The 15153-nt window shown below is 43.3% G+C and overlaps 1 protein-coding gene across 1 annotated transcript in view; it reads right to left on the minus strand.

Annotated features, from left to right (window-relative positions):
* LOC137358673 (inhibin beta B chain-like) overlaps window positions 1–12779 on the minus strand; it is a 55346-nt gene extending 42567 nt beyond the window's left edge. Inside the window, exon 1 of the mRNA XM_068024844.1 lies at window positions 12193–12779. Coding sequence (XP_067880945.1) covers window positions 12193–12556 — 364 coding nt within the window. The 5' untranslated portion in view covers window positions 12557–12779. The remainder of the gene's footprint in view (window positions 1–12192) is intronic.
* Window positions 12780–15153: the final 2374 nt, after the last annotated feature.

The following is a 15153-nucleotide window of genomic DNA, read 5'->3' on the forward strand; positions in this document are numbered from 1 at the left end:
ATGGGAAGATTCTTGGTAGTGTAGATGAACAGAGAGATCTTGGTGTCCAGGTACATAAATCCCTGAAAGTTGCTACCCAGGTTAATAGGGCTGTTAAGAAGGCATATGGTGTGTTAGCTTTTATTAGTCGGGGGATCGAGTTTCGGAGCCACGAGGTCATGCTGCAGCTGTACAAAACTCTGGTGAGACCGCAACTGGAGTATTACGTGCAGTTCTGGTCACCGCATTATAGGAAGGATGTGGAAGCTTTGGAAAGGGTGCAGAGGAGATTTACTAGGATGTTGCCTGGTATGGAGGGAAGGTCTTACGAGGAAAGGCTGAGGGACTTGAGGTTGTTTTCGTTGGAGAGAAGGAGGAGGAGAGGTGACTTAATAGAGACATATAAGATAATCAGAGGGTTAGATAGGGTGGATAGTGAGAGTCTTTTTCCTCGGATGGTGATGGCAAACACGAGGGGACATAGCTTTAGGTTGAGGGGTGATAGATATAGGACAGATGTTAGAGGTAGTTTCTTTACTCAGAGAGTAGTAGGGGCGTGTAAAGCCCTGCCTGCAACAGTAGTAGACTCGCCAACTTTAAGGGCATTTAAGTGGTCATTGGATAGACATATGGATGAAAATGGAATAGTGTAGGTCAGATGGTTTCACAGGTCGGCGCAACATCGAGGGCCGAAGGGCCTGTACTGCGCTGTAATGTTCTAATTCTAATTCTAATACTATCTGTTATTCGATAGAAAACCACCCAAACCTTTCAATTAGATTCCAGTCTGCAACTCACTCCCGGGTATCTGTTATTCTATATCTAAACCACCCCGATCCTTTGATTAGATTCCAGTCTGTAACTCACGCCCAGGTATCTGTTATTCAATATATAAACCACCTGAACCCCTCGATTAAATTCCAGACTGTAACTCACTCCCGGGTATCTGTTATTCAATATCTAAACCACCCCGATCCTTTGATTAGATTCCAGTCTGTAACTCACGCCCAGGTATCTGTTATTTTATAAAGAAACCACCCGAACCCTCCGATTAGATTCCAGCCTGTAACTCACTCCCGGGTCTCTGTTATTCTATATCTAAACCACCACGACCCTTCGATTAGATTCCAGTCAATAACTCACTCCCGGTATCTGTTAATCTATGAATAAACCACCCCGACCCTTCGATTAGATTCCAGTGTATAACTCACTCCCGGTATCTGTTATTCTAGATATAACCAACCGAACCCCTCGATTAGATTCCAGTCTGTAACTGACTCTTGGGTATCTGTTATTTTATAAAGAAACCACCCGAACCCTTCGATTAGATTCCAGCCTGTAACTCACTCCCAGGTATGTGTTATTTTCTGTATAAACCACCCCGAACCTTCGATTAGATTCCAGTCTGTAACTCATTCCCGGGTATCTTTTAATCTGTATATAAACCAGCCATACCTTTCAATTAGATACCAGTCTGCAACTCACTCCCAGGTATCTGTTATTCGATATATAAACCCCTCTGAACCCCTCAATTAGATTCCAGGCTGTAACTCATTCCCTGGTATCTGTTATTTATAAAGAAACCACCCGAACCCTTCGATTAGCTTCCAGCCTGTAACTCACTCCCGGGTATCTGTTATTCTATTTATAAACCACCCAAACCTCTCAATTAGATTCCAGTCTGTAACTCACTCCTCGGTATCTGTTATTCTATATAATAACCACCCGAACCCTACGATTAGCTTCCAGCCTGGAACTCATTCCCGGGTATCTGTTATTCTACATATAAACCACCCAAACCTTTCAATTAGATTCCAGTCTGAAACTCACTCCCGGATATCTGTTATTCTATATATAAACCACCCGATCCCTCGATTAGATTCCAGTCTGTAACTCACTCCTGGGTATCAGTTATTCAATATATAAACCCCCTGAACCTATTTATTAGATTCCAATCTGTAACTCACTCCCGGGTAACTGTTATTATATATATAAACACTCCGAACCTCTTGATTAGATTCCAGTCTGTAACCCGGTCCTAGGTATCTGTTGTGCTGTATATAAACCACCCGATCCCTCGATTAGATTCCAGTCTGTAAATCACTCCCGGGTATCTGTTATTCGATATATAAACCCCCCGACCCCCTCGATTAGATTCCAGTCTGTAACTCACTCCTGGGTATCAGTTATTCTATCTCAAAACCCCCCTGAACCCCTCGATTAGGTTCCAGTCTGTAACTCACTCCCAAGTATCTGTTATTCTATATATAAACCACCCAAACCCTTCGATTAGATTCCAGCCTGCAATTCAATCCCGGATATCTGTTATTCTTGTTATCAACCACCCGATCCCTCGATTAGATTCCAGTCCTTAACTCACTCCTGGGTATCTGTTATTCTATATATAAGCCCCCCGAACCCCTTGATGAGATTCCAGCCTGTAATTCACTCCCAGATTTCTGTTATTCTATATATAAACCACCCAAACCTTTCAATTAGATTCCAGCCTGTAACTCATTCCTGGGTATCTGTTATTCTATATATAAACCACCCAAACCTTTCAATTAGATTCCAGCCTGTAACTCATTCCCGGGTATCTGTTATTCTATATATAAGTCCCCCAAACCCCTTGACTAGATTCCAGCCTGTAACTCACTCCCGGGTATCTGTTATTCTATATATAAACCACCCGAACCCCTCGATTAGATTCCAGTCTGTAACTGACTCTTGGGTATCTGTTATTCTATATATAAACCACCCGAATCCCTCGATTAGACGCCAGCCTGCAAATGACTCCCGGGTATCTGATACTCTATATTTTAACCACCCAAAAGCTCTCGATTAGATTCCAGTCTGTAACTCATTCCCGGGTATCTGTTATTCGATATATAAACCCCCCGAACCCCTCGATTAGATTCCAGTCTGTAACTCACTCCTGGGTATCAGTTATTCTTTATCAAAACCCCCCTGAACCCCTCGATTAGATTCCAGTCTGTAACTCACTCCCAAGTATCTGGTATTCTTTTTATAAACCACCCAAACCTTTCAATTAGATTCCAGTCGGCAACTCACTCCCGGGTATCTGTTATTCTATATCTATGTCCCCCGAACCCCTTGACGAGATTCCAGCCTGCAATTCACTCCCGGATATCTGTTATTCTATATATAAACCACCCAAACCTTTCAATTAGATTCCAGTCTGCAACTCACTCCCGGGTATCTGTTATTCTATATCTATGTCCCCTGAACCCCTTGACTAGATTCCAGCCTGTATTTCACTCCCGGATATCTGTTATTCTATATATAAACAACCCGATCCCGCAATTAGATTCCAGTCCTTAACTCACTCCTGGGTATCTGTTATTCTATATATAAACAACCCGATCCCGCAATTAGATTCCAGTCTGTAACTAACTCCCGGGTATCTGTTATTCTATATATAAGCCCCCCGAACCCCTTGATTATATTCCAGCCTGTAATTCACTCCCAGATATCTGTTATTCTATATATAAACCACCTGATCCCTCGATTAGATTCCAGTCTGCAACTCATTCCCGGGTATCTGTTATTCTATATATAAACCACCCGATCCCTCGATTAGATTCCAGTCTGTAACTCACTCCCGGATATCTGTTATTCGATATATAAACCCCTGAACCCCTCGATTAGATTCCAGTCTGTAACTCACTCCCGGATATCTGTTATTCTATATATAAACCACCCGATCCCTCGATTAGATTCCAGTCTGTAACTCACTCCTGGGTATCAGTTATTCAATATATAAACCCCCTGAACCCATTTATTATATTCCAATCTGTAACTCACTCCCGGGTAACTGTTATTGTATATATAAACACTCCGAACCTCTTGATTAGATTCCAGTCTGTAACTCACTCCCGGGTATCTGTTATTCTATATATAAACCACCCGATCCCTCGATTAGATTCCAGTCTGTAACTCACTCCTGGGTATCAGTTATTCAATATATAAACCCCCTGAACCCATTTATTAGATTCCAGTCTGTAACTCACTCCCGGGTAACTGTTATTGTATATATAAACACTCCGAACCTCTTGATTAGATTCCAGTCTGTAACCCGGTCCTGGGTATCTGTTATTCTGTATATAAACCACCCGATCCCTCGATTAGATTCCAGTCTGTAACTCATTCCCGGGTATCTGTTATTCTATATATAAACCCCCCGAACCCCTCGAATAGATTCCAGTCTGTAACTCAATCCCAAGTATCTGTTATTCTTTTTATAAACCACCCAAACCTTTCAATTAGATTCCAGTCGGCAACTCACTCCCGGGTATCTGTTATTCTATATATAAACCACCCGAATCCCTCGATTGGACGCCAGCCTGTAACTCATTCCCGGGTATCTGTTATTCGATATTTTAACCACCCTAAATCTCTCGATTAGATTCCAGTCTGTAACTCATTCCCTGGTATCTGTTATTTATAAAGAAACCACCCGAACCCTTCGATTAGATTCCAGTCTGTAACTCACTCCCGGGTATCTATTATTCTATTTATAAACCACCCAAACCTCTCGATTAGATTACACTCTGTAACTCACTCCTGGGTATCTGTTATTCTACATATAAAACCCCCACCCCATCGAACCCTTCAATTAGATTCCAGTCTGTAACTCACTCCTGGGTATCTGTTATTCTATACATAAACCACCCAAACCTCTCGATGAGATTCCAGTCTGTAACTCACTCCTGGGTATCTGTTATTCTATATATAAACCACCCGAACCCTTCGATTAGCTTCCAGCCTGTAACTCACTCCCGGGTATCTGTTATTCTAGATATAAACCCCCTGAACCCATTTATTAGATTCCAATCTGTAACTCACTCCCGGGTAACTGTTATTGTATATATAAACACTCCGAACCTCTTGATTAGATTCCAGTCTGTAACCCGGTCCTAGGTATCTGTTGTGCTGTATATAAACCACCCGATCCCTCGATTAAATTCCAGACTGTAACTCACTCCCGGGTATCTGTTATTCAATATCTAAACCACCCCGATCCTTTGATTAGATTCCAGTCTGTAACTCACGCCCAGGTATCTGTTATTTTATAAAGAAACCACCCGAACCCTCCGATTAGATTCCAGCCTGTAACTCACTCCCGGGTCTCTGTTATTCTATATCTAAACCACCACGACCCTTCGATTAGATTCCAGTCAATAACTCACTCCCGGTATCTGTTAATCTATGAATAAACCACCCCGACCCTTCGATTAGATTCCAGTGTATAACTCACTCCCGGTATCTGTTATTCTAGATATAACCAACCGAACCCCTCGATTAGATTCCAGTCTGTAACTGACTCTTGGGTATCTGTTATTTTATAAAGAAACCACCCGAACCCTTCGATTAGATTCCAGCCTGTAACTCACTCCCAGGTATGTGTTATTTTCTGTATAAACCACCCCGAACCTTCGATTAGATTCCAGTCTGTAACTCATTCCCGGGTATCTTTTAATCTGTATATAAACCAGCCATACCTTTCAATTAGATACCAGTCTGCAACTCACTCCCAGGTATCTGTTATTCGATATATAAACCCCTCTGAACCCCTCAATTAGATTCCAGGCTGTAACTCATTCCCTGGTATCTGTTATTTATAAAGAAACCACCCGAACCCTTCGATTAGCTTCCAGCCTGTAACTCACTCCCGGGTATCTGTTATTCTATTTATAAACCACCCAAACCTCTCAATTAGATTCCAGTCTGTAACTCACTCCTCGGTATCTGTTATTCTATATAATAACCACCCGAACCCTACGATTAGCTTCCAGCCTGGAACTCATTCCCGGGTATCTGTTATTCTACATATAAACCACCCAAACCTTTCAATTAGATTCCAGTCTGAAACTCACTCCCGGATATCTGTTATTCTATATATAAACCACCCGATCCCTCGATTAGATTCCAGTCTGTAACTCACTCCTGGGTATCAGTTATTCAATATATAAACCCCCTGAACCTATTTATTAGATTCCAATCTGTAACTCACTCCCGGGTAACTGTTATTGTATATATAAACACTCCGAACCTCTTGATTAGATTCCAGTCTGTAACCCGGTCCTAGGTATCTGTTGTGCTGTATATAAACCACCCGATCCCTCGATTAGATTCCAGTCTGTAAATCACTCCCGGGTATCTGTTATTCGATATATAAACCCCCCGACCCCCTCGATTAGATTCCAGTCTGTAACTCACTCCTGGGTATCAGTTATTCTATCTCAAAACCCCCCTGAACCCCTCGATTAGGTTCCAGTCTGTAACTCACTCCCAAGTATCTGTTATTCTATATATAAACCACCCAAACCCTTCGATTAGATTCCAGCCTGCAATTCAATCCCGGATATCTGTTATTCTTGTTATCAACCACCCGATCCCTCGATTAGATTCCAGTCCTTAACTCACTCCTGGGTATCTGTTATTCTATATATAAGCCCCCCGAACCCCTTGATGAGATTCCAGCCTGTAATTCACTCCCAGATTTCTGTTATTCTATATATAAACCACCCAAACCTTTCAATTAGATTCCAGCCTGTAACTCATTCCTGGGTATCTGTTATTCTATATATAAACCACCCAAACCTTTCAATTAGATTCCAGCCTGTAACTCATTCCCGGGTATCTGTTATTCTATATATAAGTCCCCCAAACCCCTTGACTAGATTCCAGCCTGTAACTCACTCCCGGGTATCTGTTATTCTATATATAAACCACCCGAACCCCTCGATTAGATTCCAGTCTGTAACTGACTCTTGGGTATCTGTTATTCTATATATAAACCACCCGAATCCCTCGATTAGACGCCAGCCTGCAAATGACTCCCGGGTATCTGATACTCTATATTTTAACCACCCAAAAGCTCTCGATTAGATTCCAGTCTGTAACTCATTCCCGGGTATCTGTTATTCGATATATAAACCCCCCGAACCCCTCGATTAGATTCCAGTCTGTAACTCACTCCTGGGTATCAGTTATTCTTTATCAAAACCCCCCTGAACCCCTCGATTAGATTCCAGTCTGTAACTCACTCCCAAGTATCTGGTATTCTTTTTATAAACCACCCAAACCTTTCAATTAGATTCCAGTCGGCAACTCACTCCCGGGTATCTGTTATTCTATATCTATGTCCCCCGAACCCCTTGACGAGATTCCAGCCTGCAATTCACTCCCGGATATCTGTTATTCTATATATAAACCACCCAAACCTTTCAATTAGATTCCAGTCTGCAACTCACTCCCGGGTATCTGTTATTCTATATCTATGTCCCCTGAACCCCTTGACTAGATTCCAGCCTGTATTTCACTCCCGGATATCTGTTATTCTATATATAAACAACCCGATCCCGCAATTAGATTCCAGTCCTTAACTCACTCCTGGGTATCTGTTATTCTATATATAAACAACCCGATCCCGCAATTAGATTCCAGTCTGTAACTAACTCCCGGGTATCTGTTATTCTATATATAAGCCCCCCGAACCCCTTGATTATATTCCAGCCTGTAATTCACTCCCAGATATCTGTTATTCTATATATAAACCACCTGATCCCTCGATTAGATTCCAGTCTGCAACTCATTCCCGGGTATCTGTTATTCTATATATAAACCACCCGATCCCTCGATTAGATTCCAGTCTGTAACTCACTCCCGGATATCTGTTATTCGATATATAAACCCCTGAACCCCTCGATTAGATTCCAGTCTGTAACTCACTCCCGGATATCTGTTATTCTATATATAAACCACCCGATCCCTCGATTAGATTCCAGTCTGTAACTCACTCCTGGGTATCAGTTATTCAATATATAAACCCCCTGAACCCATTTATTATATTCCAATCTGTAACTCACTCCCGGGTAACTGTTATTGTATATATAAACACTCCGAACCTCTTGATTAGATTCCAGTCTGTAACTCACTCCCGGGTATCTGTTATTCTATATATAAACCACCCGATCCCTCGATTAGATTCCAGTCTGTAACTCACTCCTGGGTATCAGTTATTCAATATATAAACCCCCTGAACCCATTTATTAGATTCCAGTCTGTAACTCACTCCCGGGTAACTGTTATTGTATATATAAACACTCCGAACCTCTTGATTAGATTCCAGTCTGTAACCCGGTCCTGGGTATCTGTTATTCTGTATATAAACCACCCGATCCCTCGATTAGATTCCAGTCTGTAACTCATTCCCGGGTATCTGTTATTCTATATATAAACCCCCCGAACCCCTCGAATAGATTCCAGTCTGTAACTCAATCCCAAGTATCTGTTATTCTTTTTATAAACCACCCAAACCTTTCAATTAGATTCCAGTCGGCAACTCACTCCCGGGTATCTGTTATTCTATATATAAACCACCCGAATCCCTCGATTGGACGCCAGCCTGTAACTCATTCCCGGGTATCTGTTATTCGATATTTTAACCACCCTAAATCTCTCGATTAGATTCCAGTCTGTAACTCATTCCCTGGTATCTGTTATTTATAAAGAAACCACCCGAACCCTTCGATTAGATTCCAGTCTGTAACTCACTCCCGGGTATCTATTATTCTATTTATAAACCACCCAAACCTCTCGATTAGATTACACTCTGTAACTCACTCCTGGGTATCTGTTATTCTACATATAAAACCCCCACCCCATCGAACCCTTCAATTAGATTCCAGTCTGTAACTCACTCCCGGGTATCTATTATTCTATTTATAAACCACCCAAACCTCTCGATTGGATTCCAGTCTGTAACTCACTCCCAGGTATCTGTTATTCTATATATAAACCACCCGAACCCCTCGATTAGATTCCAGTCTGTAACTCACTCCTGGGTATCTGTTATTCTACATATAAAACCCCCACCCCATCGAACCCTTCAATTAGATTCCAGTCTGTAACTCACTCCTGGGTATCTGTTATTCTATACATAAACCACCCAAACCTCTCGATGAGATTCCAGTCTGTAACTCACTCCTGGGTATCTGTTATTCTATATATAAACCACCCGAACCCTTCGATTAGCTTCCAGCCTGTAACTCACTCCCGGGTATCTGTTATTCTAGATATAAACCCCCTGAACCCATTTATTAGATTCCAATCTGTAACTCACTCCCGGGTAACTGTTATTGTATATATAAACACTCCGAACCTCTTGATTAGATTCCAGTCTGTAACCCGGTCCTGGGTATCTGTTATTCTGTATATAAGCCACCCGATCCCTCGATTAGATTCCAGTCTGTAACTCACTCCTGGGTATCTGTTATTCTATATATAAACACCCTGAACCCCTTGACTAGATTCCAGCCTGTAATTCACTCCTGGATAACTGTTATTCTATATATAAACCACCCGATCCCTCGATTAGATTCCAGTCTGTAACTCACTCCCAGGTGTCTGTTATTCTATATATAAGCCCCCCGAACCCCTTGATTAGATTCCAGCCTGTAATTCACTCCCTGATATCTGTTATTCTACATCTCAACCACCCAAACCTTTCAATTAGATTCCAGTCTATAACTCACTCCCAGGTATCTGTTATTCTATATATAAGCCCCACGAATCCCTTGATTAGATTCCAGCCTGCAAGTCACTCCCGAATGTCTGTTATTCTTTATATAAACCCCCCCGATCACCTCGATTAGATTCCAGCCTGTAACTCACTCCCGGGTATCTGTTATTCTATATATAAACCCCCCTGAACCCATTGATTAGATTCCAGTTTGTAACTCGCTCCCGGATTTCTGTTATTCTCTATATAAACCACCCGATCCCTCGATTAGATTCCAGTTTGTAACTCACTCCCGGTTATCTGTTATTCTATATATGAACCCCCTGAACCCATTGATTAGATTCCAGTTTGTAACTCACTCCCGGGTACCTGTTATTCTATATATAAACCCCCACACCTCACCGAACCCTGCAATTAGATTCCAGTCTGTAACCCGATCCCGGGTATCTGTTATTCTATATATAAACCACCCGAATCCCTCGATTAGACGCCAGCCTGTAACTCATTCCCGTGTATCTGTTATTCGATATTTTAACCACCCTAAATCTCTCGAATAGATTCCAGTCTGTAACTCACTCCCAGGTATCTGTTATTCTATATATAAACCCCTCTGAACCCCTCAATTAGATTCCAGTCTGTAACTCATTCCCTGGTATCTGTTATTCTATATATAAACCACCCGAACCTTTCAATTAGATTCCAGTCTGTAACTCACTCCCGGATATCTGTTATTCTATATATAAACCACCCGATCCCTTGATTAGATTCCAGTCTGTAACTCATTCCTGGGTATCAGTTATTCAATATATAAACCCCCTGAACCCATTTATTAGATTCCAATCTGTAACTCACTCCCGGGTAACTGTTATTGTATATATAAACACTCCGAACCTCTTGATTAGATTCCAGCCTGTAACTCACTCCCGGGTATCTGTTATTCTATATATAAAACCCCTTGAACCCATTGATTAGATTCCACTTTGTAACTCACTCCCGGATTTCTGTTATTCTCTATATAAACCACCCGATCCCTCGATTAGATTCCAGTTTGTAACTCACTCCCGGTTATCTGTTATTCTATATATAAACCCCCTGAACCCATTGATTAGATTCCTGTTTGTAACTCACTCCCGGGTATCTGTTATTCTATATATAAACCACCCGATCCCTTGATTAGATTCCAGTCTGTAACTCATTCCTGGGTATCAGTTATTCAATATATAAACCCCCTGAACCCATTTATTAGATTCCAATCTGTAACTCACTCCCGGGTAACTGTTATTGTATATATAAACACTCCGAACCTCTTGATTAGATTCCAGCCTGTAACTCACTCCCGGGTATCTGTTATTCTATATATAAAACCCCTTGAACCCATTGATTAGATTCCACTTTGTAACTCACTCCCGGATTTCTGTTATTCTCTATATAAACCACCCGATCCCTCGATTAGATTCCAGTTTGTAACTCACTCCCGGTTATCTGTTATTCTATATATAAACCCCCTGAACCCATTGATTAGATTCCTGTTTGTAACTCACTCCCGGGTATCTGTTATTCTATATATAAACCCCCCACCTCACCGAACTCTGCAATTAGATTCCAGTCTGTAACCCGCTCCCGGGTATCTGTTATTCTTTATATAAACTACCCGAATCCCTCGATTAGACGCCAGCCTGTAACTCAATCCCGGGTATCTGTTATTCTATATTTTAACTACCCTAAATCTCTCGATTTGATTCCAGGCTGTAACTCACTCCTGTGTATCCTTTATTCTACATACAAACCACCCACCCCACCGAACCCTTCAATTAGATTCCAGCCTGTAATTCACTCCCGGGTATATGTTATTCTCTATATAAGCCACCCCGAATCCTTCAATTAGATTCCAGCCTGTACCTCACTCCCAGGTATGTGTTATTTTATAAAGAAACCACCCGAACCCTTCGATTAGATTCCAGTCTGTAACGCACTCCTGGGTATCTGTTATTCTATATGTAAACCACCCAAACCCCTCGATTAGATTCCAGCCTGTAATTCACTCCCGGGTCTCTGTTATTCTAAATATAAACCCCCCACCCCACTAAACCCCTCGATTCGATTCCAGTCTGTCTCTCACTCCCGGGTATCTGTTATTCTATATATAAACCACTCGATCCCTCGATTATATTCCAGTCTTTAACTCACTCCCGGGTATCTGTTATTCTATATGTAAACCACCCAAACCCTTTGATTAGATTCCAATCTGTAACTCACTCCCGGGTATCTGTTATCTTGGAATATAAAGTACACAAATGGTGCCATGAAATCTTTTACGTTCAGTGAAGTTTTGTTTCTGGTAAAACAAGTTTTTGAGATGAAAGAGAAACCTGTGTTTCTTGGCGACTGCTTTTATTAATCGAGGAATAGTGGACCTTTTGTTTTGAGATCAGAGGAGACAGAGGGGCCAGGAATGTTGAAACCTGAAAAAAGACCATGGCTAGAGGCATCAAAGAGATGGAAACCGTTCTTTAGATTCCTGAGGGACGTGAAGAAACTGTGGTGGTGAAATTGAACATCAGCAGGAGCACAAAAAGAGCCAGACTGGAGCTCCCCCCTGTTACAATCCACCGAATCTGCATGCTGGTTCATAATAAATCAGGACCAACTTATTTACTCCGACTAACCTGATTGTGCGAAGGTGATGATTTCATAGCTTTTATCATTCGGTCCCTGGCTGTGCTCGAACTTCTGAATAGGTGTTGGACTGTCTGGAGAGCTGGCCTTCATCACATTGTCCATGTGGAATTTCCTCAGAACGGACATTTGAGTTTTCCTGAGTGTTGCATTGCTGGGTTTCGGCCTTGTCTTCATGTGCATTTGTTTCAGAATGTGGCTCTTCATCCACTTGAGGACCTTGTCATCTGTCCCCACCTCAGAACTGTAGGAGCTGCTGAAAGTGCAAGCTGAGTCCTCAGATAGCGACAGAGTCAGAGTCCTTATCCACAAGTAAAGGAAACAGCAGTGGCTCAAAATCATTCTTTTGTTCATCCTGCTGAAGGCTTCCCTTTGCAGAAAAGCCTGCTGAACCCGACAGGTGTGCAAGTGGAGAAACCAGCAGCAGTTTCTAAGACTTCACATCATCAGCCTCTTTATATCAAGTCTTCTGTTGGACTCTTTTGGCACATCTCCTTGCCCAGTAAAGGGAAACCGGTGCTGCCACAGACCTCAGATCATTTCAGATTAAACTACTGACCTGTGCAGGAAGATCAGGAAAATACTGCGTGTGCCAAAGCCATTATCGACTGGGGCAGGATGGGGTCAAAGGGAGGCTGGTCTGATTGCATGGCTCGCTCATATTTTTTAGCTGACAGTGGTATTTCTGGGCAAAAGTCATAAAATGCCAGAACTTAGACATGACGCAACCTCTGCCTTTTCTACTCTGCAACATGTCAGCATTTAAGTCTGATTTGATTATTTACACACTGGGTTTACAGGTGCCAAAAATAGGGCTTGAAACAAGAACTAGCCTCGCCACCACACACCCTCCACCACCAATGATGCCATTTTGCTCGTCTTTGTTCAAATTTGAACCTCTATTAATTTTTTTTCCCCCTGTTATGGCACATTGTTGACTGTTGAATTATTCACTTTGCCAGGTTTGTAAACAGAGTGGGCAATGGTCCTTTCACAGCCATGATTTAATTCATGAGAAAATAAACTTGGTGCTGCACATAAAGGAGAAAAAGCCTCTTTGAAGATCTGGCAGCTCCTCCTCTGTCTCAGTAGGTCAATGTGCCACCCACTGTAGTCATGCAATTTCGGAAGACCTTGAGGTCCATCAATGATCAGTGCTAAGTTAGCTGATCTCAGCTGTTGTGTTGTCGGGGGCTAGAATTGGGTTCAGCACCCCTGGGCTAGAGGAAGGGAGAAATCAGGCAAGTTTCCCAATACTAATAGGAGATATATCAGTTGGGAATGATGCACTGAGTGGAGTGGTCTCGCGATTGGTGCTGGGACCTTTAATATTTCTGATTTACATAAGTGACCTGAATTCAGAAGTTTAAAGTAAATTGTTCAAATCGCTAGATGATATTCACCTCGAGGGAGAGAGTGATGAAGTGCTCAAGAAACTATAGGTGGATCCAGACAATATTTGCAAGTGGGCAGAACTATGCCCGATGAAATTCAGTACCGGTATGGGCAATGTCTGACACATGGAGCGAAAAAATGATGGGCACACTTAATGACCATTTTCAAACAAGCTCTAACTGAAGCTGAAAGGGATCTGGGAATCATTAAAGTGCTGCAACAACAACAAAGCGCTTCTATTTATATGGCACATTTGACGTTGTGAAATGACCCAAGGGGCCTCACGGGAGCGTTATCAGACTAAATTGAACCACATAAGGCGATATTGGGCTGGATTTAACCTTAGGTGGACGGGAATTCACCACCGACGTGAAAGTTGGTGGCGAACCCGCTTCCACCTAGCTCGGGGATCCATCCCATATTTTACGGGTCCCCGGGCTTTAATTGCCCTGAGGCAGGACTTCCACCCGCTTGAGGGAGAAGGTCCCGCCTCAGTGAGCTGCCAGCCGATCAGCGGGCTGGCAGCCCTTAGTCCCAACAGCGCCACCGGGAGTGGTGGCCACTGCTGAGACTGCAGCCCAGCCAACACCATGGATGCAGGAGGGAAGGTAAGTAGGGATAACCTCACCAGAGGGATCAGTCCTTCCTTGGTGATGCTGGAGTGGTTGGTTGGGGGGGTGGGGGGGCGGCGTCTTGGGTCCCGGGGGTGGATTGAGAGGCGGAGACGGTCCTCAATCGGGCACCCTGTGCCTGATTGCCATGCCCGCCCCCCCGGGCCGCGGAAAGGCCGGCAGCTATCGCTGGGCAGCCTTTCATGTCCCCAGCATGCCTGCTTACCATGGGTAAAATACCCGTGCAGGCGGGCGAGGGCCCTTAAGTGGCCATTAAGTGGCCACTTAAGGGCCTTGATTGGCCTCGGGTGGGCAGGTCGTTTCCCACCCCCCGCCCAACGCCGTAAACTTGGCCAGAGGCGGAAGCGGAGCAGGTAGGCCTCCCGGAGCCTCCCGCTCAAATTTACGCTGCCGCCATGCCACCATCTGACCCGCTGGGGCGGCGTAAAATTCAGCCCATTAGGTCAGATGACCACAAGCTTGGTCAAACAGGTAGTTTTTGAGGAGGGTCTTAAAGGAGGAAAGCGAGGTGGAGAGGCGGAGAGTTATGGAGAGGGTATTCCAGAGCTTGGGGCCTAGGCAACTGAAGGCACGACCACCAATGGTACAGCAACTAAAATCAGGGATGTTCGAAAGGCCAGAATTGGAGGAGGGTTGTGGAGCTGGAGGAGATTACTGAGATAGGGAGGGGCAAGGTCATGGAGAGATTTGAAAGGAAGGGTGCGAATTTTAAAATTGAAGCATTGCTTGACGGGGAGCCAATGTAGGACAGTGAGCACAGGGGTGATGGATGAACAGAACTTGGTGTGCCGCAGAGATTTGGATGACCTCAAGTTTAAGGCAGGTAGAATGTGGGAGACCAGCCAGGAGTGCATTGGAATAGTCAAGTCTATAGGTAACAAAGGTCTGTATGAGGATTTCAGCAGCAGCTGAGCTTAAGCAGGG

This window comes from Heterodontus francisci, chromosome X (genome assembly GCF_036365525.1).
Source record: "Heterodontus francisci isolate sHetFra1 chromosome X, sHetFra1.hap1, whole genome shotgun sequence".
Lineage (NCBI taxonomy): Eukaryota > Metazoa > Chordata > Chondrichthyes > Heterodontiformes > Heterodontidae > Heterodontus > Heterodontus francisci.